At 40.7% G+C, this 26,073-nt stretch overlaps 1 protein-coding gene across 1 annotated transcript in view; it reads left to right on the top strand.

Annotated features, from left to right (window-relative positions):
• TTN (titin) overlaps window positions 1-26,073 on the top strand; it is a 468,698-nt gene that overhangs the window by 6,134 nt on the left and 436,491 nt on the right. The window contains exon 3 of the mRNA XM_078847988.1: window positions 23,422-23,613. Coding sequence (XP_078704114.1) covers window positions 23,422-23,613 — 192 coding nt within the window. The remainder of the gene's footprint in view (window positions 1-23,421; window positions 23,614-26,073) is intronic.

The following is a 26,073-nucleotide window of genomic DNA, read 5'->3' as shown; positions in this document are numbered from 1 at the left end:
AGCCACTTTTCTAACTTTAACCAGCAGAGTCATTTTTCTAATTACGAATCATACAGTAAAAATAATCATTTATATATTTTAAAATGTATTAGACAAAAAATATCCAAATATGTTTCCTTTGATAGACCATATTGGGCCATATTCACAGCTGGTATAAATTGGCACAGCTCCACTGAAGCGGAGAATGTGGCCCATTATTATGTTATACTGAAAAACTTGAGTACAGTAATTTTAAAAAGACCCCCGCTTTAAACATTAATGGATTCTGAAGAGGAACATTTTGTTAACCAGGCTGAAAGACTAAACAGAAAATGATAAACGTTAGACTAAACAGAAAATATGAACATGCATATGATATTAAATCTTCTAGTTAAACTTCCTTCTAATATTGCTGTACATTTCATTCATATCTGTAACATAGTTGTTTATAGATGAAATATTTACTGCTTGTATTTTGTATTTATAGCATGGTCATAGAGTCTAATAACAACATGAAAAGATTAATGCAATTTGTGGGGAAACAATGATTTAAGAGATTAGGATATAGTGCAGTTACTTAATTTTGTCTAATGATAGCTAATTGATCATGAAAGCTTGTATATATTTGTCACTTGTGTTATGAATATATATACCAGGGCGTGGATCTGTTTTGCATTCAGTGGGACATATATTCAGTGTCTGGAAATGCGAAGCCATTGCACATTTTCTATTGGTAGATTCATTTTAAAACATTTGGCCCTGATCCTGCAAACACTCATGTACATACCTGACCCCAAGCACATGAATAGTCCCATTAACTTTGACCAAACTTCTCTTATGAGCAGAGTTAAGCCCATGCATCAGTGTTTTCCAGATCGGGGCCTTAACTCTCTCTTTCTGGGATATGACTTGTCAATAATCAAGAATTACAGGCCTGCTGCTGATTCATTAAACTAGCCAGAACCAGCAATGGCCAGAAAGTCTTGCTGAAAACTCCACCCCTCCTTCTGTGATATCATAGGCCTCTCCTCCTCATGGTTTGCTACACCTCAGCTTTAGGCTGACCTGCTTCGGCAAGGGTTTGTTTTTTTTCTGGGCTGAAATTTTTTTCAAGCTTTACTCACACTCTAGTTTCTAAAATGGAGGGGAAAGTTCAGCCAAGGCTTCCAAGGGACAAAATTGCACTTATTGCAACGCAGCTCTGCCATCCTCCCTCCACTACAGGTTCCTAATCCAATCACTTAATCAGAAATCCTGTCAGGAGAAAATATTGCCTTTGATCTTAGATTTCACAACACTAGTGCTTTGGTTTAGAGTGTGTTGCCAATCTTTGGATTATGACAGTGTTACAGCCCCCAGTAGGACAAACACTGGCATTCTTGATTTGTCTCCAAAGCTCTGTTCTTTGTCATGCTAAAGACCACAGTGAGCTGGAGCAGAGAGACTGAAAAATATAAATAAATCCATTCTGCAAATTTAACTTTCATTAAAACAAAAGCACCATTAATAATTTGGTCCACTTACCTGTAGATTGCTCCTAATTACTGTATTTACTCCAATTCACAGAGCATAAAGTGCAAAGTAGTCATTTATATGCAAATATCTAAGAGGAGCAAATTGGAAAAATATATTTCTCAAAGTAATATGTTCATCTTTTGCATTTGAAATTTTTTAAAATGAGCCTTTTATTTGTTTCATACAAAATAAATATTTTCATATAATGCTTATTTTTCAGTAAATTAGATATGGGGCAAATTATCTGTTAATCTCTGTTTTCTGAGTTATTTACATTTAATTACAGAGATGCTCAGCAATGCCATTAAAAGAAAAGATCAGTTGTTTTCCATTATAAAATTGTTTTCTCGGGTTGAAAGTGCAGTTGTAGTCAGAAAAGCGAATGTAAAAGTGACATTGTGAGGTTCTATATTCTCTTTCAGTGGTTTCCTCAGATAACTTTAGGCTCAGTTCACCAGCCAGCCCTCACACTTGCGTACCCCAAATTCCCACTGAAATAATATTTGAGCACCAAAATAATGCATTATTACTATATTTTGGGCTTCCAGGGAACAGCTTTATTAGCACTTGACCATTTCAAAACCGATATGTAAACACTGATTAATCTGAAAAGTACCAGTGAAGAGTGTAGATAACCACTCAAAAATGTTGGGCCACAAGTCTCCACTGTAGGCTTCTAAGACACAGCATCTAAACCTGGTAAAATCTGAGACTATTGAGGTATTACGTGAAATACGAGACTGGTGAATTATTTGCAAGTCCGTCTTTGAAGAATGTATTTGTGGTTCATTTGCCTGCGAAGAATCTGGGGGAACTGAGAAATGAGGAAAGAGAACCATAATGCCTCTGTAATTATTCAGTTGCATTTAAAGAATCTAATTACTTGATACAATTGTCCAGTACATTGCTGAGGACACATGGGGGCAGGGGGTGGGGGGAAGGTGCAAGGGATGTGGTTTAATTAGGCCTCAGTTTTATTATTTAACTCATTTTTCAACTGTCTGGCAATAATTCATACAGTGCAGGTCAAGATTCCTTCCTTAATTGTTTCTACCTGGTGAAGGGCTGCCAGCAGCAGCCCCCTCTCCCCCCACTCTACACAGTTGGTGCTAGCTTGTTGGCGGGACCCTCTGCCCTTTCCTCATATGATGGTTAAGGGGCTGGATAAAGTGGCTGATATCCTCATTTTACCAGACATTTGTATGCCCAAGCCCATTCTCCAGTTTCTTCAGGGGATGCCTTTCCCTAAGTCTACTTCCGATTCTGGTTTATCACATAACTAGACTCCCCTATGGACCAAGCACCTGCACTGGATCACCAGCAATAAGCTTGACTGACTCCCACTGGGGGGAAAACACCTACACTCTTGGTTTGCTCTGCGCCTTGCTGCTTCTCTCGCTGCCTCTATTGTGATCCTGGGGTGATTCCAATCTGTCCTCACTGGGACCTTGCTGGTCACCCTGAGGCTCCTGGGGACTCCTAGCCCCACATGGTGGTGGGCGGGTTGTCCCTGGCCATGTGTAACCATGGCAGGCCCCTTTGTTGCCTCCTTATAGCTGCTCACCAGGCAAGAGAGATGACTCAGGCCAGAGGGACAGGGTTTATATGCCCTGCCCCAGGTGTGCAGGGGCCAAAGGCTTACTTGAGTCCCACTGGCCTGACACCAGCTCAGGTGATGCTTTCTGCCCTCCCATATCCTGAGGGGGGGACCCTTAAAGGAGCCACTGTCTTTTTTTCCTGCCAGTCCAGACAAAGCCCACCTGCCTTGAGGAAATCATTTTGCTGCTCTCCTGATCTGTCGACCTAATGGGTTGACTACAGTTTTTTCCAGTGAATAGAGCTTCCAGTGGAAGGAATTTTGGACTATACTTTCAACTACATGTTAAATTGTAGGCACACTTTTGGGCATATATACAAGTGCAAACTCTGACGGGCATATATGGGTTTCCATGTCTTGGAGTTTGCGTGTAACAAAAGAGTTTGCATATGTGCAAGCAGGGTAAGTGCCCTTTGTCACAAACAATTTAGAACATTTAGGTTTGTAAGTGTGTTGTGGTGTGTGTGTGTGTGTATATATATATATATATATATATATATATATGTGTTTTTATTGATAAAATTGAGGAAATTAAATTAAAAATGTGCTAAAATAACATTAAGGAAATTCAGAGTTTTCAATCTTACCTTAACTGAGAATAAAATTAAAGGACATATATTCTATACAAGGTCACCCACTGTTCTGAGGGCTCAACAATAATGTTCAATAATTTAATTCTGTATCTTTTGCTTCTGACAGGCTTAAATTAGACGTGTATTGTTTCATTTATTTTTCTGTGCAGTATGTTATATAGAATTAAGAGTCAGGAGTGGAGTCAGAGGAGTGAGATAGCACTTCAGGGAGTGAAGGTGGTTTATGATCTCCCTGTTGCATCATTTGGTAATTCAGCAAGCAGAACAGGGGGAAAGGACATCAATAGTAATGTTCTCTAGTTTTTTAGATATACGATGTTACAGACTTAGAGAGGCAAATCCGTGAGGAAGCACAAGGAATGTCGGCTGTGGGGGCTGCAAAATACTTATGGGACCATAGAGCAAACAATCTAATTAACTGATGTCCCCTATTCAGGGCCTGAACTCAGAATACATGTTCTGCACACTACGAGAGCAGAGGCTCAAACTTGGTACTTTTGGGGTCAACACCAGTCTTCCCAGGGTAGCTGAAAGAAGGTTGCCTTTTGGCCAGGATATGGAGAGCTGTGCTAAGCCCATTTCTGCTGGAAGTTTGTCATTATTATTTTATAATTTGTAGTAGTGCCTTGAGAGCTCCAGTCATATCAGGACCCCATTGTGCTAGGTGCTGTGGAAGCACATAGTAAGTGGTGGTCCCTAACCCGAATAGCTCTTACACTGATAAATACAATGAAAACTCCTTTGGACTATTCTGGGTTTCAGGGTAACTAAACTTGCATCCTTCCTCTGTGGTGCACTCCAGGAGAGCCCAGGCAGGTCTCAGGCTTGTCACCTGTCAACCAGTGAAGAGTGTAGATAACCACTCAAAAATGTTGGGCCACAAGTCTCCACTGTAGACTTCTAAGACACAGCATCTAAACCTGGTGAAATCTGAGACTATTGAGGTATTATGTGAAATACGAGACTGGTGAATTATTTGCAAGTCCGTCTTTGAAGAATGTATTTGTGGTTCATTTGCCTGCGAAGAATCTGGGGGAACTGAGAAGTGAGGAAAGAGAACCATAATGCCTCTGTAATTATTATAATATATATATATTATAATGCCTCTCACCAGTTGTCACCTGTCTCTGGGCAGGGCCCTTGTCTCACTCCCTTCTGATTGGGGGTTTTAAGGCTTCACAGCCCTTCTGCCATACATCATATTGTCCCAACAAGCCAGTCTGCCTAAAGGCCAGCCCCTGTGTGTTGCCTTCCCTCTTAAGGCTAAGAACAGCAGTTACAGTTACCACACAGCTCTTTCTTGGCAGAATACATTTATTCTTAGGGTAAAGCATCATGGAGAAAACATATATAAACCAATAATAGTTCCTACATGCTTACTAATAAACATACCAGGAATTGCCCACCTTCCTTACGGGGCCCTAGTAGGCCAACATCTCGTCCAAGCCTTCCTCAAGGATTGTTCTCCCCGCCCAGACAAAAAGTCCTGCCTGCAGAATCAAAATGGAGACCCTGTGTCAGTTCAAGCTCACCCAGAAGACCTTTCTTTGTCCCTTAGGGCTTGTACACATTAGTGCTTACTTTGGTATAACTTAAGTTGTTCAGGGGTGTGGAAAAGCTAGGCGCCCCCCTCCCGCCCCCCCTGAGAGACGTAAGTTACACCGATGTGTGGACAGTGCTATGTTGGAGGGAGAAGCTGTCCCGCCAATATAGCTGTTGCTGCTTGGGGAGGTGGAGTAACTATGCCGATGGGAGAGCTCTATCCCGCCGGCACGGAGAGTCTGCACGAGCAGCACTGCAGCACCGCAGCTGTAGCGGTTCTAGGGTAGACTAGCTCTCTGTCTCTGGAACAGCCAGCCTGAAGCAATCTATGCAAACCATCCCCAGGGTGTTGAACCTCTCTGGGGGTAATCACACAGACACATGTTTTTAGTTCCAGGAAGAGCTGTGGTAATCATCTTTCATGGATCAGAACACAATCCTAGAGAAACCATTCATAACTGTAATACAGTGGTCCCTAAATATACTGCATCGTGTTGTAATATCTGTCACAGGGGGCCCTGTCCCTAGTACGCAGATAAATGGAATACAGGCTCCTGTGGGCTAAATATTCGGGCTAAGTAATGGCCTCTAAAGGGTCTTCATTTGTGTAGCGGACAGGGCAGGTTTGGGTGTTGGGGAAAGCAGAGTGAGCAGTGACTATATACATCAACATAACGGTTTCCTGTGTGTGTTTGCGATGCAGCAGACCTAAAGTCTCTGTAGTTCTGAGATTACGGTAGCCCCTGTCGAATGGTTCTGCTGATGCTCTGGAGCTGGAGACAGAATTCTGCTCCCAGTACTCGAGTACAACACTTTACTCAGGCTGGAGACATGGACCAGGATATGCCCTTTAGCGGGGGCGCAGGTGGTATCACAGACTTCTCAAGACTCAAGAATAAGTGGCAGAATCTGGCCCATAGAACACACACAATCTTTCTTGTTCCTATTCTATCATGTAATCAGTGTAAATACTTGTTATAAGTACACAGTATGCTACATCTGAAGGACCTAATTTTAGTTATGGCTTGAGCACAGCATGTATTAAACTATGTATCCGGATATGGTTGTCACAGCACGTTTTATCTCAACAGTAATTAAACAAGAGTGTAATCTACGTATCAGTTTATATGCATATTACATCCATAGTACATCTTTTACTATGTTAAAAAGAATGTTAAGGTCGCAAAGTCAATTACAAAATTAGGAAATGTCAAAAGTAAGGATACCCATGTGACCTTAATTTGGCCCCCTTAAAGATGATACAGTCTTTAATTACATGATCACACACTATTTTTTCCACAGGACCCTTGCCTCCTTTGGTGCACAGATTGATGGTGCTCACTGAATGAGTAACTATTTAATATATCTTTTTATCTTAATAATTTAATGTGTGGCCATCATTATTTACTGTACATTAACAGCACTATTAATTTGCTCATTGGCTTTTCTATGGTGCTCTAATCATAGGATCTTAGTGCTTTTCAAACACCAATCAATTTATCTTCACAACAGCCCTGTGAGATGAGATAGCATGTATTATCCCCGTATTACATCTGGGGAACTAAGGTACAGAGTTAAAAGCCAAAATTGTCAATAGCATCAGTTAATTTTGTGTTCCCAATTTGCAAAGCCTAACACCCGATGTTTCAGAGCACCTGTATCTTATAGTACTTCATATGCTCAGAACAGAGCTCCTATTGATCTCAGTTGCAGTTCTGAGTGCTCAGCACTTCCGCAAATCCAACTTCAAGTGTCTGAGGTTGGGCACCCAGAACTTGAAACACCCAGTGCCCACCTGTGGAAGTTTCGGTTTATGTAACTTGTCCACCATCACACAGGAGCTCTGTGGCAGAGGCAGAGACTCAGTTCAGTTCTTCAGGGTGGCAACCATCTGCCTTAATTAGGAGACCATCCTTTCTCTTCCTGCAATCCCCTGCCTCATTCACTACACACCTTTCAAATTCTGCAATAAATGAAGTTGGGGTCCTATACCCAACATCCCCATTCACTCCTCACCCCTGATTCTTCTCCAGAGCATGTCCACCCTGTGCACTGAATAAGGCAGGAGTCCTGTGGGAAAAAAAGTATGTAATTGAAGACTGTATCATAATGCAGGCACCCATAAGGGCCAAATTAAAGTTGCAGAGACAACCTTAATCTGCAATTTCCTGTCTTCTGAGTGCTTGACTTAACAACATTAATGTTCTTTTAATGTAGAGATTTTTATATGTAATTTTCCAAAATGGAAAAAATAAATTTTTTTAATATAAAAAATAAATAATATATAAATATAAAAAAATAAATTGTAACCCCCATATGGATCATCAGCAGGGTTGGGAACTTTAGATCTACAGCACCATCATTAGCCACATGAGCTAATGTAGTAACTGGTAGCTGAAGGTGCTTATCTTTTCTGTGGACAGTGCCACTCAAGAGGGATGGAGCCATAGACTTTGCCCATGGGTTTCATAGCTATTCGCTAGATGGCAAAGGAATAAAACAAGATGCCATAAAATATTTTTCTTTTTCCCCTCAAAATAGAATTTCGCACTTTGCCCCACTTCCTCCCCCAAATTACACTGGTCTGGGGCCCAAGATTGCTAGCATCTGGTCTTGGATCAAGGACAAGTTGAAGGTCTGTTATCTCATGAATTGTCAGGATTAGAAATGGCTGCTTTATACAGGATCACTGGAGAACACAATATGTCCCCCCTTTCCAAAGGTATTTGTTTGTAGCCTGGGTGAATCACAAGGTTTCAGACCTTAAAATCAGATGATATGATTTATATGAAGTGATTTTAGATAATTTTAGAAGTTTCCAAAATTTGTTATAACTTTTCTCTTCCTATGAGGCCTGAACAGTTGGACTCATGGCACAAAGGGAGCTTGGATTCACAGTTGGAAAGATATGAAAAATAGTATCAGATATGAACAATAGCAGTCCCCCAGTGAAACTATTCCTAAAATATTTTTTCTGTTGAATAATTTTGGCATATACAGAATACAGTGGTGTGATATGGGATGACTAATTCATAGCTTTGCCAATAATGAGTAATAGGGTAATCTCAAACTCATGTCAATAAAACCATAATACACACAAGACTATCATGTATTTCCACTCTTCCTCTCTGGGTAAAATATCCTGCAAATGGTTCCTTTAAGTACTATATCTAGTTTAGCCTTTGAAAATACTACTGTACTCTGTTCCTCGGGAAATGGACAATGTCAAACATATTTTGGAGATACATCAGGTGTCTGTAATTGTACAGAAGACACAATTCAAAAAAATGAAAATAGAAATGAGCTAATCTTTAGCTGCTTCATAGAAGTGGTACATATTTAAAGGAGAAAGTTGAAAAAGAAACTGTCAAGATAAAGTCTATAATGTTTAGTGCAGACAGCACCTTGACCGGTATCAGTTGTTGTCTAGTATGTTGTTAGATTGTTGATCTGTCTTCGGGGGCTAGCAGGAAGTTCAGTCCTGCCTGTGTGTACCGGAGTTGGTACTTGTAGTGTCCCAGTAAATCTCTGTGATTCTATAAGTTAGTATTACAACTGCTGGCAGCAGCTTCAAGATGGCAAAAGCAATTCGCCTGAGAAGAAATTTGCTGGTCAAGCAGATGAGACTGAAATCGGTGAGTACTTGACAGACTTTGAGCTGTTGCTGTCTGTGAACGAGTGGACTGATGAATAAGCAGCACAGTGTTTTTGGATGGTAATGCCAAAGCATGTTACCAGCAGCTTCCCTGTGCAGATCATCCATCATCTAAACAGTTGTGCTAATAGTTAAATGACCGTTAGGAAGGGGGATTGGCCCTTTTGAAATACTAGAAGGAATGTTAAGCCAGGAATAGGCAGGATGGGGAAGCCCTGCATAATTATTTGTGTACACCAAGGAGACTGTTCAGTAAGTCTTTCCCTGAGCCAGCATGTCAGGAGGTGGCTCAAGTGAAGCAGAATTTGTTGTTCCAAATCTGGAACTAGCAGTACAGGGAGGGGCCTCTGGCCAATGACAAGTTATGAGAGAATCCTATGTGAAAAGTCAGTTTATAAATGGTTTAGCAAGGGAACGTCATAACCTTCTGGTGAAAGAAGATACCATACTGGATAAACCTATGGACCACATTCTACACAGAATTCAAAATGTGGAAGCAGAAATTGGGGTTTCCTTAAAGGTGTCAGCTGTTAATTCCCAGCCTCAGGGTGATTCCTTTATATGCAGCACTTCAAGCAATTATTGCTAGGGAAGTGGCTAAAAAATTTCAAGGCACAGGTGTAAGCTATTCACAGATGTCTTCTGGGTTATACGAGGGAGACTGTTTCTCAAGTGGGTCCCAAGCAATGTGGAGGAAAAGGTTACTGGAGATGGACTTGCACAAGCAGAAGAAAGCCACACCAAGCCAAACTAGAAGCTGCTAATGAAATAAGGCCACCATCTGCAGTTATTAAAACGGCCCCTGTGAAGAGCTGCTCAGTTGCCTGTTGTCGTTTGTCTGGAGACATTGACAGCTGGAAAACCACAATGCTGTTGGACCCAGGATCTGAAATAAGTTTGATCCATGGAGAACAATCCAGTGCTGAAAAAGAAAGAAAATTTGTACTGCAGAGATCAATAGCTGTGAAGCAGCCCAATGAGTAAAAGAGCTAGGGATTGACTTGACAGAAGCAGCCACAGAAGGCAACGAAAAGAAACTATTGGACTACCTGGCAGTGTATTCTCCAGTTATAATGACGAATTTGGGAAATATGATCAGGTGCGTGAAGCTGGAGACCAGGTGCCAGCTCTTTCCAAGGCTGTAGGCATCAGCTGAGAATGGACAAATTCATAGCTGGAAACCAGACCAGCTCACCTCTGTTAGTGTCGTTCAAGATAGGTGTTAAACTTGTAAGGATGTTTTTAGGTTCTATAAAATGATTGTAAGTTGCTGCATGCATTAAACCTACTTGTAATGTTTATATCCCCCACTAAGGTAATACGCAAAAATAATATGATATAAAAAGCAAGAAGTCCCCCCCTTTGTAGTGCATTGAGAACTAAGGCACAGATTCACTTAAAGAAAGGGGAGGCAAACACTGAGGAAGCTCTGCAAGTATTCCAGAGGGATGCAGAAGAGGATTTGGAAGTACCACAACAAGTTACCATGGATTGTAATGGGAGATTGCCTGTGGAGGAGGAATTGCCATGGTATTTCAGGATTTCAACACACTGCCATCTTCAACAGAGAGTACAGCGTTCATGTCCTCTATGATAATCAGCCTCTCTGATAATCTAGATCCAACTATGAGTGAAGTGTCCATGACTGAATATAGGAAACCTGTGTGGATGATAGACTACTTGGATTCCTGGGAGTTATTGTTTAGATTCTTATGTAACTGGGGGAGGCTATAATGTTTAATATAGACAGCAACTCCACCAGTTGATATGCTATATCTTAGTGTTAAGTTGTTGTCTTGTATGTTGTTGTTCTGACCTGGGAGTGGGGAAGAGGGAGGTTTAGCAGAAAGTTCAGTCCTGCCTGTGTGTGCTGGAGTTGGTACTTGCAGTGTCCCAATAAATCTCTGTGATTTTTATAAGTGAGTATTACAATACCATATATTTCAAAACTTTTTTCTCTGTTACTAATACCACCTTGGGTTATTTAAACATCAGAGATAGTTTTTAAAAAAATTCTTTCGTTTACTTTTAACCATTTATACTCTCTTTCAAACATTTTCATATTTTACTCTGACAATGAAACAAATTTGGCATGCAGTCACCTCTTGCTTATTAATTACATATTTTAAACTACTGAGCCAATTAGATTTGTGAAAAGCCTTTTTAGAACAAAGGGGCCTACACTAAATATTCAACTTGTCTGTCTAAAGTCATCAGAAAAGTTGTTAGTATTTGGAGCTTCCCTTTAACATAGATATTTCTTTAGGTCAGAAGGGACCATTATGATCATCTAGTCTGACCTCCTGCACAACGCAGGCCACAGAATTTCACCCACCACTCCTGCAAAAAACATCACACCTATATCTGTGCTATTGAAGTCCTCATGTTGAGGCTGATATAAAATCAAGATGACTACACACAGAATCATAGAAATTTAGGACTGGAATGGACCTCGAGAGGTCATCTAGTCCAGCCCCCTGCATGGAGGCAGGACAAAGTATATCTAGACCATCCCTGACAGGTGTTTGTCTAACCTATTCTTAAAAACCTTTGCTGATGGGGATTCCACCTACTTGGAAGCCTATTCTGATGCTTAATTATCCTCATGGTTAGAAAGTGTTTCCTAATATCTAACCTAAATCTTCCTTGCGGCTGATTACAAATAATTGGCTTAGTCATACCTATTGATTCTAATCCCACTGGGTGACACGATTTATGTGACTGGGAGGGAGAAAACCATAAAGGAAACTTCCGAAAGAGAGGCCTTCCCTTGCCCCTCTACCCTTATTTCAGCTTTTCTTGTTTTATTCCAAAACATAAAATGCAGCAGTCAGCACTTTTAAAACATCAGCATTTGCCAACAGTTTCTGCCGTATGTATCTCAATCTCCACAGTATTTTCCCAATGAAGTATTAAGAATGAGATGTAACTATGGCAATTGTGTAGGGTTTGTTGCAAATTCTGACTTTAATGTCAAAGCAATGTATATGCATGGGTTTATCGCATATATAGAAGTTTTGAAAGTAATATTTTACCTGTAGTTTTAAATCATGCCTGCTCTTTCAACTAGTACTTTTGTACTGCAAGATGTTAAATTAGTACAAAAACCATGAATAGCAAATGTTCATTTAATTTTTTTACACTACATTAGTTAGAGAGCTGATCCAGAATGTTAGCAAAACCTCATGCTGGATAATAAATGCTACCATTCCTAGAAAATTGCTGTGCAGGAGACCATTTTATGTCCGGATAAAAAGGAAATATATAATATTCCCTTCTGTTACTAATTATCTTCCCATAAACTTTTAAAACGAGTAATATTGAAACTACTGTTACGAAAGCAGAATGTATTTGTTATATATACAAGTATTTAATAACAGCTCTCCACACTTTGCCTGCATTCACCTTCTCCTCCTCCAGCCTTTCCCAAACACGCAGCATTGCTAATGCTACTCATAGTGGAGACAAAATGCTCATTACTGCACTACAGCTTGTTTAACAAAAATACTAGGAACTATCTAAATGATTGATGATGCATGATAATGGGCATTGTTGCCTCAAGCTACACTCTTTCTTCACATCCAAGCTGTGTTTACCTAACTAGTTGCTTTGCTCTATTTTATTTAAAGACGTTTAACCTTGTAATACAGAGGCTGGTGAGTAAATATTAGTATACCCGATTGGCTTTGGAATCAGTAGGTAAACCTGGTAAGTGAGAACAGGGTACTCCGGTGATATATGTAGGGGTACACACATAGGCAAAGATATTTTAATGTCATCCATTCCCCACCTCAGGCGCTGGATCCCTCCCCCAAAATGTCTACTTGACGCTGTACCTAGGATTTTGATTAATCGCTATTCAAAGCTACTCCACTAACATGAAGGTGGAAAAGCACCAGGACCAGGTTCGGCCTAGGGTTTTTCCAGTTTCTTCCAGAGTAAGCTCAGACACAGGTCCCCAGAAGCAGGAAGCCTGACAGGGGAAGGCTGTAGTGGTACAAAGTCGCGACTACCTTCTCTCTTTACCCAGGGCAGATGGTGCTGTGCTGACTCATCATATTCCCTGTCAGCAGGCTCCACCAACTGGGATTTTATGAAGCCTAGCCATAATTTTAAACTGCTCCTCCTCCCTGTGGCAGCAGCTTATATTTGGTGGGCAGCCAGCAATCAAAACTTTTGTAGTGGGGTGGAAAGATTGCTGACAGATGTTTTACGGAAGGAAATATGAATAATCCCATGGCTTTAAGTGAAGTCATTTACAACTTCTGGGAGCAGTAAAGCATTGTCCTAGGCATCTCCATTTGTGGCAGATCACCAGCTGGCTAAATGCTTCAGGGTATTACAGTGCTCTACCATACCTGGAAGTCAGAGACATACAGATCAGACAATGGAGGCACAGGAGGAGTAGCTACTCTTCCACTTGAGAAGCTTTTTGACGAGATGTTTGCCTGGGCTTGGGCTGCATGCTGTCTTGTCAAATACTGGGGGAGGGATTTGCATGAGCTGCTAAACATTAATTTTGGCTAAATTCTGCAAAGTAAAAATATAGGGGTTTTTTCAGCCTTATTCACAACACACAAACAGGAAATGTCTGTGCAATCATTAAATTTCACCTGACTAATGGCCACATAGCAAAATGGAGGTTTCTGTGCGTGATCACAAGAATTCAGAAGGGTTCTTCCTTTTCTTTTAATTCTTTAATATTATTGTAGTAAATTTAGTGCTCATGAAAGATGTTGGACTGAAAGTCCTGGAGACTTAACATCCTTTATGCCATACTTGGATTATAAACTTTGCAGTACAGAGACAATCCTCCTTAGTGTTTGGAAAGTGGATACTATTGTAAACAAATAATAATCCTCTATCCACAGAACAGGTATGGCATAGGCAGCAGCAATGTGTACCCTCTCCCACATTGCTCCTCCACTATGTCCTCAACACTATACTCTTGTGACCAGTTTTAGAGGGAACAGGTGGTTTGTTCTCTTGCCCATTCCATCTTTGGTCCCTGTGCTAAGGCTACTACTAATTAGCTCCAGAGTGAAGTTTTGCCACCACAAGGAAAGCAAAACTCACTAGGCTATTTTTGTTATCCAAGATGAGTGAAATGCAATGTATTAACACTTTTTTTTTCTTTACTGTGCCTTTATAGGTTTGGGTGAAATTGCAAAATATTTCTGAATTGTGTAGCTCTAACACACACACACAGGCACACATGAGAATTGAGAACTCCTGGTCTTGTGGGTAGGTTGTTTAGGCAGCTTGAACTGGCTATTCTGACATAGTAAAAGTAATTCAGTTCCTCTTGGATCTAAACAACCTCTTGGTTCTAAAGCAACACAAATGTACATTTAAAAATGCATTTAAAATTAGCTTTTCACTCCAGTGCTGCTTTGATATATTGGAATGATTTCTCAAATATGCTGTAGAAAGGTTAAAGCAAAGCAGCTCCCTTGGCTGTGGAGCCAGGAAGGAACTTGTCTTCACTTCTATTAGTAGTATATATTATCTGACAAATATCTCATCAGCTCTGGAAAGAAGCAGAGTTGTTGTCAGCTACAGTGTGAGGCCCTTTCACCCAGGCAGAAAGCATGCCTCTTTAACAGTAGAAGAATAACAGCCCAATCCTACTCCCATTGAATTAAGCAACAAAAAGTCCTATTGACTTTGACTGGAGCAGGATTGGGCCATAATGAGCACATTAATCATGCCAGTTGTGGATCTTAATTATGTTGTTTTTTTTTTTAAATTATGTAAATCACTTGTGATATTCTTGGCTGTGTGCATGCAAGTGAAGGGACCCAGATGAACACTTTTTTGCAAACTGAAATTGATGCAAAAAATCTCCAATTGAATCCAGGTTTCAGAGTAACAGTTGTGTTAGTCTGTATTCGCAAAAAGAAAAGGAGTACTTGTGGCACCTTAGAGACTAACCAATTTATTTGAGCATAAGCTTTCGTGAGCTACAGCTCACTGTATTGGATGCATTCTGTGGAAAGTGTAGAAGATCTTTTTATACACACAAAGCATGAAAAAATACCTCCCCCCACCTCACTCTCCTGCTGGTAATAGCTTATCTAAAGTGATCACTCTCCTTACAACATGTATGATAATCAAGTTGGGCCATTTCCAGCACAAATCCAGGTCTCTATGTAAAAGAATAAATGGACACAAATCAGATGTCAAGAATTATAACATTCATAAACCAGTCAGAGAACACTTCAATCTCTCTGGTCACGCGATTACAGACATGAAAATTGCGATATTACAACAAAAAAACTTCAAATCCAGACTCCAGCGAGAGACTGCTGAATTGGAATTCATTTGCAAATTGGATACAATTACCTTAGGCTTGAATAGAGACTGGAAGTGGCTAAGTCATTATGCAAGGTAACCTATTTCCCCTTGTTTTTTCCTACCGCCGCCCCCCCTCAGATGTTTTTGTTAAACCCTGGATTTGTGCTGGAAATGGCCCACCTTGATTATCATACACATTGTAAGGAGAGTGGTCACTTTAGATAAGCTATTACCAGCAGGAGAGTGTGTTTGTGTGTGTCGGGGGCGGGGGAGGGGGAGAGAGAACCTGGATTTGTGCTGGAAATGGCCCAACTTGATTATCATACACGTAAGGAGAGTGATCAGTTTAGATAAGCTATTACCAGCAGGAGAGTGGGGTGGGAGGAGGTATTTTTTCATGCTTTGTGTGTATAAAAAGATCTTCTACAATTTCCACAGTATGCATCCGATGAAGTGAGCTGTAGCAAATGAAAGCTTATGCTCAAATAAATTGGTTAGTCTCTAAGGTGCCACAAGTACTCCTTTTCAATTGAATCCACTGTTTGCAAGACCAGGACTTCTGAGACCTGACAGCAGATGGAGTTTATAGGAGATTGGTAAAGGAGGAGATCTGTGACAAAACTTCAAGGAAACAAAGGTTCAGACAGATAATCTTGCAGTGGGGGTCTCCAGAACATCTGTTTAGTGTAGTTCAATGAGGCAAAGAGAAATAGGAAGCAGCAAGCCCTGTTCCCGCCCAAGCTGTAAGATATGGATAGAAAAAACAAAGCTGGAAGAAGCCTGAAACTACAGGACAATCAGCATGAATTGGGTAAAGGAGTAGTTGTTAACTATCCAAGAGGTCATGAGGGAACTTTCAGAGATCTTGTTCTGCACAGGTAGTTTGGTACTTATTGTACACATTTTTTCTTTCATTTTTTAATAGTTTCCTGAACTGTGATACTGTAACCTTGTCTCCTCCAAAATTTTGCCACAAATGTACAGGTCTGTGTATATGCATTCTTTAAATGCAGGAGAAAGGAGAATAAAACATGTCACTAAAGCCACTGTTTGCTACAAAAATATGACTCTATTTTATGTGTAATTTTGCTGAAATCAGGAATCGTTTTATGCCAGAAAAAACCTTATGTAAAAATCTCAACAAGCTTAATGGCATCTTTAATAGAGAGATGTATCCTTGGAGACTACAGGACCCATCACATAATGCCTGCTTAGAAATAGGGGAGAAACTATTTTGCAATATGAAATCTAGTTTATAGAAGTAGCAAGAAATCACACAACCTTTCATACAATCTTTGGCGTAGTAAAAAAAATGTTGGGGGTGAGAACCTGTGGTGCGTCTTTAAGATGCAGCCCAGAACTCACAGCCAAGAGGGAGGAGGGCTATGGTGGATTTAAGCCATTTTTGCACCTTCCTGATCCCTGGCCAAGCTGGGGGCTGGAGAGACACCCTCCCCCTGAGTAACTTGGATAGCCCTGGGTCTCAAGTTACATCAGTGTCCCAGGGCTGCTCTACAAGCTACAGAGCTGCCCAGAATCTTCACCGTGCTTCATGCGATGGCCCTGACCCCTTGTTACCCCCTCTCTCACCCTCAGCATGCTCCATAGGCCAGGGCTTGAAGGGCATCCTCATGAAGCAGCCTTAAGGTTTTTTGTCTTCATTCCTGCACTGGGGGAATGCTCCCTTGGTTGGATATGGGGTTCTCAGGGACCCTTTATGCCACTCCAGCCCTTTTTCTGGTGTAAAGGGAGGAGTGTGAGGATCTCACCCTTGGTATCAAACCCTAAATATTACAGTCCTGTGATTGATTTACCCACTGCTTAAGGTGCTGTCCTGTACATGGCTCTGTTACTGCTTAAAGAAGCAGGAATCTTTGGGGGAGGGGGAAACACACAGTTAACTAGAATCAAATTCTGTAGCACTCTCAGATTATCTGTTTAAACATTTTACAAGGGCAAGGGCAAGTTGATATTAGCAGAGAGACTTTGACTTAATTATCGTTAAACCGGAGGTGCTACACATGGACAATGCAATTACTGTACCTAAGTAATCTATTTGTAGGATGTGGCAGTTATTTTCTGGTGGCTGGGTTTGAAATGATAAGAAGGGAGGGATGGACACCAATCCAATCTTTAAATGAAATGTCTCTTTTGGCCAGTTTTCCCCTCCTGTGTCCTCCTCACATTCCGTCACTTAGCAATAACTGAGCCTATGGAAAGTATGAGTAAAAACCATAAACCATTCCCCAGGTTAATTGTTTTCTTATTCATGTCTTATTTCTTGGCTCGTGACCCTCCCTGGATCCATTTCCCCCCCAAGAATAAAATAGCTTGAGTGTTAAACTGTAGTCTGTTATTGCTTTGAATTTGTTGAGTTAGCTGAAAGAGGAAGACAGTATTTAAACTGTGTGACCATAGGCACATCAGTCTCTGGGCATTTAATGTTACGTTACCCTGTATAGTTAGTTTAGGCCCAAATCCTCACAGGTATTTTGGCCCCATTAAGAAATTAGGAACTTAAATACTTTTGGGGATCTGGGACTAAGTGTCTATTATTTAGGTGAAATTTAGCACTACACAGAACAGCAGCATGACATGTATAAGTACTTGCAACTTTCTCTTTCATTTGTGCTAGTCTGAAATAGGAATGAATTGTCCTGGCATATGTATTCATGGTAACGAAAGGCTCCAAAATTTATATTATACTTTTACTGGGATGGCCTTGTAAAATCACTGTGAGAACAGGCCAGCTGTGGTTTCAAGATAGTTTTTAAGAATCAATATCTAGGTTTGTTTTTGAAGGAACATAAATGCCAGATTCTATCTTTACTCTGTCTGTGAAATGTAATGAATGATAACTGGAACAGCTGGCATTAGAAACTAATTGGCAGACTAAAATATATTATTGAATGCATAAACTGTTCTATCTAAAGAGAGAAGCGTATAATAGTCAAGTGTGCTCATTTACCTATTGGCAAATGGTTTCAATTAAAAAAAATTGTCCATTAGTATTCAGCATGCAAAAGCTAAGAAACAAATGTATTAGAATAATTAGCATCATTAGAAAGAAATAAACACAAAATGCATTTAACCACCGATTTTACCAGCATTATATAACAACACTGGCAAAGTGACTACATTAATAATGCAAGCTTGCCTTCAGTATGCTTAATCTTTTACTAGGAATACCAGGGATGCCTGAAATTAACCTAACCAAGGACCTACATTGGTAACTTGGCTGGTATGTGAGGGGCTGGATAAGAGCAGCACTCCTCTTGTGTGTATATATAGTTATGACAAGTGGAAATTTTCCTGTGATCCACTGCAGTGCTCCGTGTAGAACTGAACATGGTCTGTAAGGGGGACTTGGATCAGTGATCAGTTAAGTGCGTCCCAGTGGGGTTGGATAGAGGACACCAGGGTCCGATAAAGAGACAGGAAGAAGAGAAAGCAGGGAGGGAGTTCCCTGGGAAAGGTTTTCAGAATCCCCTGGAGATGAGGAGGCAGGCTAATCTGGTTGAAGAAAACTGCTGGGGGAGGGGAAGTGGTGTCTCCTTTGGCTAGCCCTGAAAAGGCAGGGCAGGCGGGCAGGCAGCCAAAAGGGAGGAAAAAACCCTCAGGATTAACAGCTTGGGGAGGTCTCCAGAGGAGAAAGCCCTGAAAGGCACCACTCTGTAAGAGTGGGAAAGGGACGCCACAGGGCCCAAGTAGGGGTGAATCCTTTGCAGAGGGTTACTTTAGATTTTGGAGCCCGAGTTTGAAGAGGAGCCCAGGTGGGGCAGAAGATTTTGTGTTCATTATTCTTAATTTGTTGGACACTATTGGATTGGACCTTCAGGATGCTATTGTGCCAGTGAAACAAGCCCAGAAGGGTGGTGTTGTCATAAGAGAAAAGGAGTATTTGTGGTACCTTAGAGACTAACCAATTGGTTTGTCTCTAAGGTGCCACAAGTACTCCTTTTTTTTGCGAATACAGACTAGCACGGTTGCTACTCTGAAAATTGTCATAAGAGAGTTATGGAGTCTCCGTTCAGGAGCTTTAAAGCCAGAGAGGGAGGTGGGACCAGCCAGCAGTACCATGGATGGCTGCATGAGGTGCCTTGTAGGGGCCAACTTAATTACATGTGGAACAGGGTTGTGCAGCCATAGAGCCTGCTACCTACTTATTCCAAGGGACTCCTTCACCACCACTTGGAAGCATGCTGAAGTCATAACTATTTCCAGCCCAGCTGTCAAATGTGGCCTTTTAGAGGGGTTCCGTCTCTAAGCGTGCCCTCTTGCCGCATGCTGTGCCGCTGCCATGCCGTCCTTCGTGTCCCTGCAGCTTGCTGGAAATAATCTACTCACAGCCACATGTCTTGAAAAGAAGATTCCACCTTTCTTGGGATCCAATTTATTCAGCATAGTCCAGCTCCCAAAAGAGCCCCCTTTTTGTTCACCCCTAGGTTTGGGGTTTCCACAGCCCTCCTTTCTGGGATTGCTTGGTTCAAGGCCTGGCCTCCACAGCCTGCAGGCCTGCCCCATTAGTTCAGGGTTTCCACAGCCCTTTGTGTGTGTCCTGGCAGAGTTCTCCTCTCAGTGAGCTCTCCCTCGTTGGTCTTGGAGCCTCCTTTTTGATTCACACACCCAGTCCTCTTCCCAGGTGAGCCGAAAAACAAACACCTGTTGGGGCAGCTGGGAGAGAGAGGAGCCTTGCCCCTCCCACTCTCCAAGGCTCCTGGGTCCAGGCCCTCAAAGGAACAATAGCCTGGCTTTTTCCTAGATCTTCCCCCTCCCAAACACTAACTGTTCCCAGGGACCATCTTCCTCTCACCCAGTGTCCATTTTGATTATTCTGGACACCTTGAGTGGGGTAACTGGCCTCTCAAACTACCTCTTCTGGCTTTACAGGCCTGTTCAATGCATTGCCTGACACATTTCTCTACTTAACAGTGAGAGAATTTTAAAGTGATCATGACTCCCAATGACACTTTGCAGCTGTCACCGGGGAGATGCAGAAGGGCCATGTACTATAGTTGGTCAGAAAATAGTTATTTTTCCTGCAGAAAATTTTGACTCTCTGGAGAAAAGTAGGGTGAATATTGGGGCGGAGGGAGAGGCCAGGGGGAAGGAATAATACTGTTTGTAAACACGGGATTTGTTCAGTAAAAATCAGTTTAAACTGAAAACGAAGGGGCTTATCAATAGAGGAGAGAGAATTCAAGAGGTTCCTAAGCTACAAGTCTCAGGAGGCACCATGGCAGCATTTTCAAATCAAAATATTTTTGATTTTGGGAGTTCAGTTTTTCAACAAAAAGTCAAAACTTTCTGCAGCAAGCTGACATATCTCATAAAAATTTCATTTTGTCAAAAACCCAATTTTCCATCAAAATGTTTTGACAGAAATGTTCAACCCACCCTACATATACTCTGATATAAATCTCTTCTCTGACTCTGCCCTTCCAAGTGCTGGTGTCATGGGGTGGAGGATGAGAGCAGGATGTTTCTCTCCAGACCTCGGTCATGAGAACTCTCAAAGCCTCATCAGTAGGAGCAGATGGGATGGTTCCCTGCATAGCAGCAGACCTGATGGGAGGATGCTCTCCACAGCACCCAAACTCCAGTGGGAGGGCAGAAAGTAATCACTTTGTTCCCAGATAATTAAAGATGTCACAGCACAAGCTTGAGGGTTGAGTAGCCTCAGCAGTGAAGAAAGGATATGGAGTTGCAACTCCCACCATTCACATATGTTATCTTCTCTCCTACTCTGGCCTCTCAGTTCCACAAGTTTCTGGCATGGAGTTACTCTTCTTCCTTTTGACTTGAAGAACCAAGCTAACTTCTCTCCGAGACTTATTGGCCTGGCACTTGTCCAGCATCTGTGGCAATCTGGAGTTAACACTCAGAAGATAGCTTATATTTTAGACTAAATAGAACACTTAGGCATTAGAGTGTCTCCTTGACTTTGTACAGATTGTGCATATGCCTAGGCAAATTGAATACATAGACAACATTATTTATATAGCTATGCCACTATAAAAAGATAATGTAGGAAATAATGATGCAAGCCCATAAAAGGAAAACAAAGAAAGCAGTTTTAAAAAAACACACACTGAAGATTGTCTTGCAAGATGAATTTTCTTTTAAAATTTGCATGAGCTTGGTAATGGCTCGTTAAGCCTAACCATTAACATTAGTTTGATAAAGCTGGTTTCTAAATTTCATTTAATCATATAGCCTTAAAATCTGTGGTGTAAAAGTTATCATGAGCCAGTACTTCTCTTTTTACGACTAATAATAATGGTACTTAACACTTACTGAATATAGAACTTCACAAATGTTAGCTAATTAGTCCCCACAGCACCCCAGTGAGGTAGATAACTAAGCATTAATGAAATGAAGAGAAAGGAAGTATTATTATGATGAAGTTAAATCCTCAAGGCCTTACTCAGTTTTTACTCCAGGCCTGATTCTGATCTCTCATCTGTGTCATTTAAGGAACCACTCCTTTGATTTCAACAGCATTACATGTGTAAAATTGGTGTAATTGACATCAGAATCAGGATCTTTGTTCTTACTCAGGCAAGACTCTATTGAAATCAGTGTGGCTTCTGCTTAAATAAAGAGTAGTGTGAGCTTCAGGGTTTCGTCTTTTATTATCATTAGATGGGGAAACTAAGGAGAAAAAGATGGGGATTTGCGCAGTGGCACAGAAGGAGTCATTTTCAGAGTCAAGATTAGAATGCAGTTCCCAGTACTGTGCTATCATTCAGGAGATAAAATCGGGAATGTAAATAGTTGTTTAAAAAGATTGACTTTTTGTGTGTCCTTTGAGATGGGTTTGTCACTATAAGGCTAGCGCAGAAACTGCTGAGAACATAAAGCTAATTACCACACTTTGTCTATGTATTGCGCAATATTTGTTTCAAATAATGGGTTTGTTGGATCTATTCCCGTGTCTAATAATTTTTTTTGCAGTATCAGATTATACATAGTTCCTATTTTGAATACTGAGTAAAAATTACTGATCTTTTCTTTAGTCTGTCTTGTGCTGAGATAGATTAAAATGCTTGTTTTTGTTTAAAAATTTTTGAGTCAGGAATAATGGTTCCATTGTGTATTGAAGTGTTTCCCAAAGCCCTGTTTCAGTCAGGAGAGACTAACACCTGATTCAGAGTCAGACTATCACATTCACAGAGAATGTGTGGGAAGCATCTAGGGAGGTTTTTGAGATTATGATCCTGCGCTTAGCACAATAATGAATTAGTTTTCTGTTATTTCCAATTCTCAGTTCGATCTCTGTCATGAGAATGTTAAGGTTTCCTATCTTCTGTTCTTATTAGTCTGTGTCATGAGAATGAGTTGTTATAGATTTTAATTTGCCTTATATAGATTCCTCTTCTCATTATACATTCTTGTGATAATACCTGTAATAACAGCAAAAATTGGCACTTTATTAATCTATTCTCATGATAAAGACCCAAGATGAAAAACACGTATAGTACAAACAATCAACTCTCTAGACACTCTGAAGATTTTAACATGAACAAGAAAGGGCATAATAGTTAACCTTTCTTTTGGTAAAGGGCATGAAACACTCTAGACTCGTTCTTGTGATAACCCGAACATTGTAATTTTGTGTTTCATTTTGAACACTGTGGCAGGCAGAGCTGGAAATACTGCATGCAATCTATGGCCTTCCTTAGACAATACATATGTAGTTTAATCTAATTAGCCCCTGGATTCTAGGTGTGTTGTGAAGTAATTACATTTGAGTTGTATGCTATATCTTTAGGGCTTTAATTTGGGTTGGTTTGTTTGTTTGTTTTACTTGCCTCCAACATTGCAGGAGGATGCGTTGATTAGCTGTATAATGTTCTAACAAATGAATATCCAAATTACATGAGCATGTACTAGTTTCAGTAGAGATTTACATTCAAGTAGCTAAGCATATTTGAATGTAAATTTTAAATGTGGAATGATGGATCCCCTTAGAACTGTTTCTCACCAGGATTTTATGAGAGAGTGTCAAAGTACAGAACTGAATTCAAAGGGTAAATTTTTGATACACTATCTAGGAATAGCCACACTTCCATTATTATTAATACTTTATGTTGAAAATATGCCAATAATAGGAGAGTTGTGGATAACTGAAAAGATATCATATTGAAAATGTATCCCAAAGTAATATCATTGTGCTATTTGGAATTCTGCTTAGAAAAAACAAATTTGTCTATATCTCTTTCCCCCACCCCTGCATACAGTCTTTGGAAGATCAAGTATGGGACCTGTTACGTGAAGCAGACAAGAGTGCAGAGGAAAACAAAGAGCAAAGCCGGGTGTATGATGCCATGGCACAGACTCTGGGGGATGCCTGGGATGCCCTCATCATTATGCTAGAAAAGCGAAGAGCACTTCTGAAACTTACTGCAGTATTTTTTGAAAATGCTTTGGAGGTTTGTATTTAAAATGAAATGCCGCTTAATTTGAAACAAATCCCAATTCCTCCAAGAGTTTGTTACATTCTATTTCTACTGATGCAAAGGGCCAATTAATTTTTTTAAAAAGTCCTCAGCTGCATTCCTGTTTTTGGGTATTCCAGGATGAAAATGAGCAGAACATTTAGAAGGAATATCTGTAAAAATGTGATATCTCTTACTAATGTTTTACTTAAAAAAGAAGTTGTAATAATGAAAAATCATTCAAAATTAGGCTGTACCTATATACTGCACTGGGCATGGACATAACCCAATAGATCTAAGATTCAAATTATTTGACTCTTTGGGGGCCAAATTCTTAAACCCAGGACTCAAGGCTGTGTATTAAAATGTGTGTGTAGTTATCATAGTTGTGCTTGCAAATAAGACAGTTGACTGTCTAGCCATCTGAGCACAGACAAATATAAGAACCACATGCACAAGCATGCAAAAAGCATGCACAGCCGCACAAAACCAGCATCCAACTCCTGGAAGATAGGAGATTAGCAACAATTTTCCCAGTCTTATCCCTCTCCCAGCCTGCCCATGCCCCTGTACATCCCACCCCTACTCACTTCTGCACAGGCAGCTCATGCAGGGTGGGACCCCGAACCCAGGGGTATACACACTCCCTGCACAGCCCACTGAATTCAACTATCCCTTGCCTTTGCATTTGCAGAGGAGTGGGCTGGATTTGCTCCAAAAGTTGAGTGCACAATTACATAGGACTTTCAAGCCTTTGTTTCAAAAAGTTTACATGTGGCACAAGACCAAGAGTGGGAGACAAAGGGTTGTTTTAATCCGCCTTCTTGGACCCCAGATCCTGAGGCTGATTCTGTACTGTCCTGATGCCTGGTAGAAATTAGAACAGCAGCAGGGCTGAGGCAAACTCTGCTGATTCCCAGTAGTATCCACAAGCTATTCCAGCAGCCAGGGATCAGCCAGATGCAGAGATGCCCAGGTCAAGTCCTAACATCAAGGAGCCAGGAAGAGATTGGTATAGGAGCCACTATGGTAACTTACTGCCTCTATAGTGTTCCCCAATGCAGGGGAAATCCTTAACGGACTGGTTGAGCTGCCTTTTAGGCTGCTCTGTGCCATGGGAACAATATAAAGCAACTGGAGCAGGGCCAAAGTCTGGCCCATTATGTTTAGTCATGCCTAAGTTAGACACAAATATCAATTGTCTTATAGACTTAAATGACAATACTAGACTTTTATTTTTGAAATCGGAAAAGGAGGACTTGTGGCACCTTAGAGACTAACCAATTTATTTGAGCATGAGCTTTTGTGAGCTACAGCTTATGCTCAAATAAATTGGTTAGTCTCTAAAGTGCCACAAGTACTCCTTTTCTTTTTGCAAATACAGACTAACACGGCTGTTACTCTGAAACCTAGTTTTGAAATGTTTTTCTTGACAACATGCAATTCTGTGAAATCTTTGCTTTATTATGATAAAGCACAAACATTATATCAAGGATATTCTTTAATGAAAATCAAATTCAGATCCCAAATGTTGAAGCATAATGGATTTGTTGTGTAGCATAAAGATCATGAGTAAAAGGGTAGAATGTGAGAATAGGCAAGCAAAGCAGGGAGTTTAATTTTCACCTTCTTTTCTAATTTCATCATATTCTTGATAACACTGAAGTCCAAGTGCGAACTTTAATGATTTGGTCTTCCTTAATTTAGCAATCCAGTTACTAGAGATGGCACAAAGCTGCAAAATTCAAGTCTAGATTTTGAACAACCCAGTGTTTGATGTGCTCAGGTCTGGGGTGCTGGTCACACTTATAAGGATAGAAGTCATCTGCAGAATTCAGATTCTGGTCTGGGTTTGGATGCTGATCCAAAGTTCAGGGGTGTTCCGAGTCAGGGTCTAGTAATGGCTCTAATAATTACAACTAAGCATTTATCCCACCGAAGGAACAGTATGACACCAGAAATAGAGGATACAATTAGCCAAAAGAATAACTTGATGTAAGCTGTAATATTAATTCACTGTCACAGATCTTTGCTAATGCACAGTTAAGGTTGACCAGCAGTGCCTCGTACCCTTCCAGAACATCAAAGGCACCTATACAAAACCCAAAAAATACAGACTTAAAGCAAACATCATCAGTTTCTATGCCTTGTCAGCTTGGCTTGAGCCACATTGTCATTCCAACTTTTACTCTAAATAAATATGGCTTCCTATAGCTGAGATCAGTCCTAAGCAGGTGATTCCAGTTTAGAGAAGTTCAGAGCTATAGTTTGAGTCCCAACTGTGTACAAAAAGTTATAAGAACTGTAAAATGTTGACATCATAATAGGTGGCTCTATCTCCAGAACCCCTAGATCAAATAACCTCAGATTTGGACCATTAACTCTACCCTGCAGCCCCAGGAGACCCAGCAATTTTCAGGACAATCTGAGAAAGTATTTGGATTTTAGAGCACT

The sequence above is a fragment of the Lepidochelys kempii genome, chromosome 11 (genome assembly GCF_965140285.1).
Source record: "Lepidochelys kempii isolate rLepKem1 chromosome 11, rLepKem1.hap1, whole genome shotgun sequence".
Lineage (NCBI taxonomy): Eukaryota > Metazoa > Chordata > Testudines > Cheloniidae > Lepidochelys > Lepidochelys kempii.
This window is presented reverse-complemented; position numbering and strand designations above follow the sequence as displayed.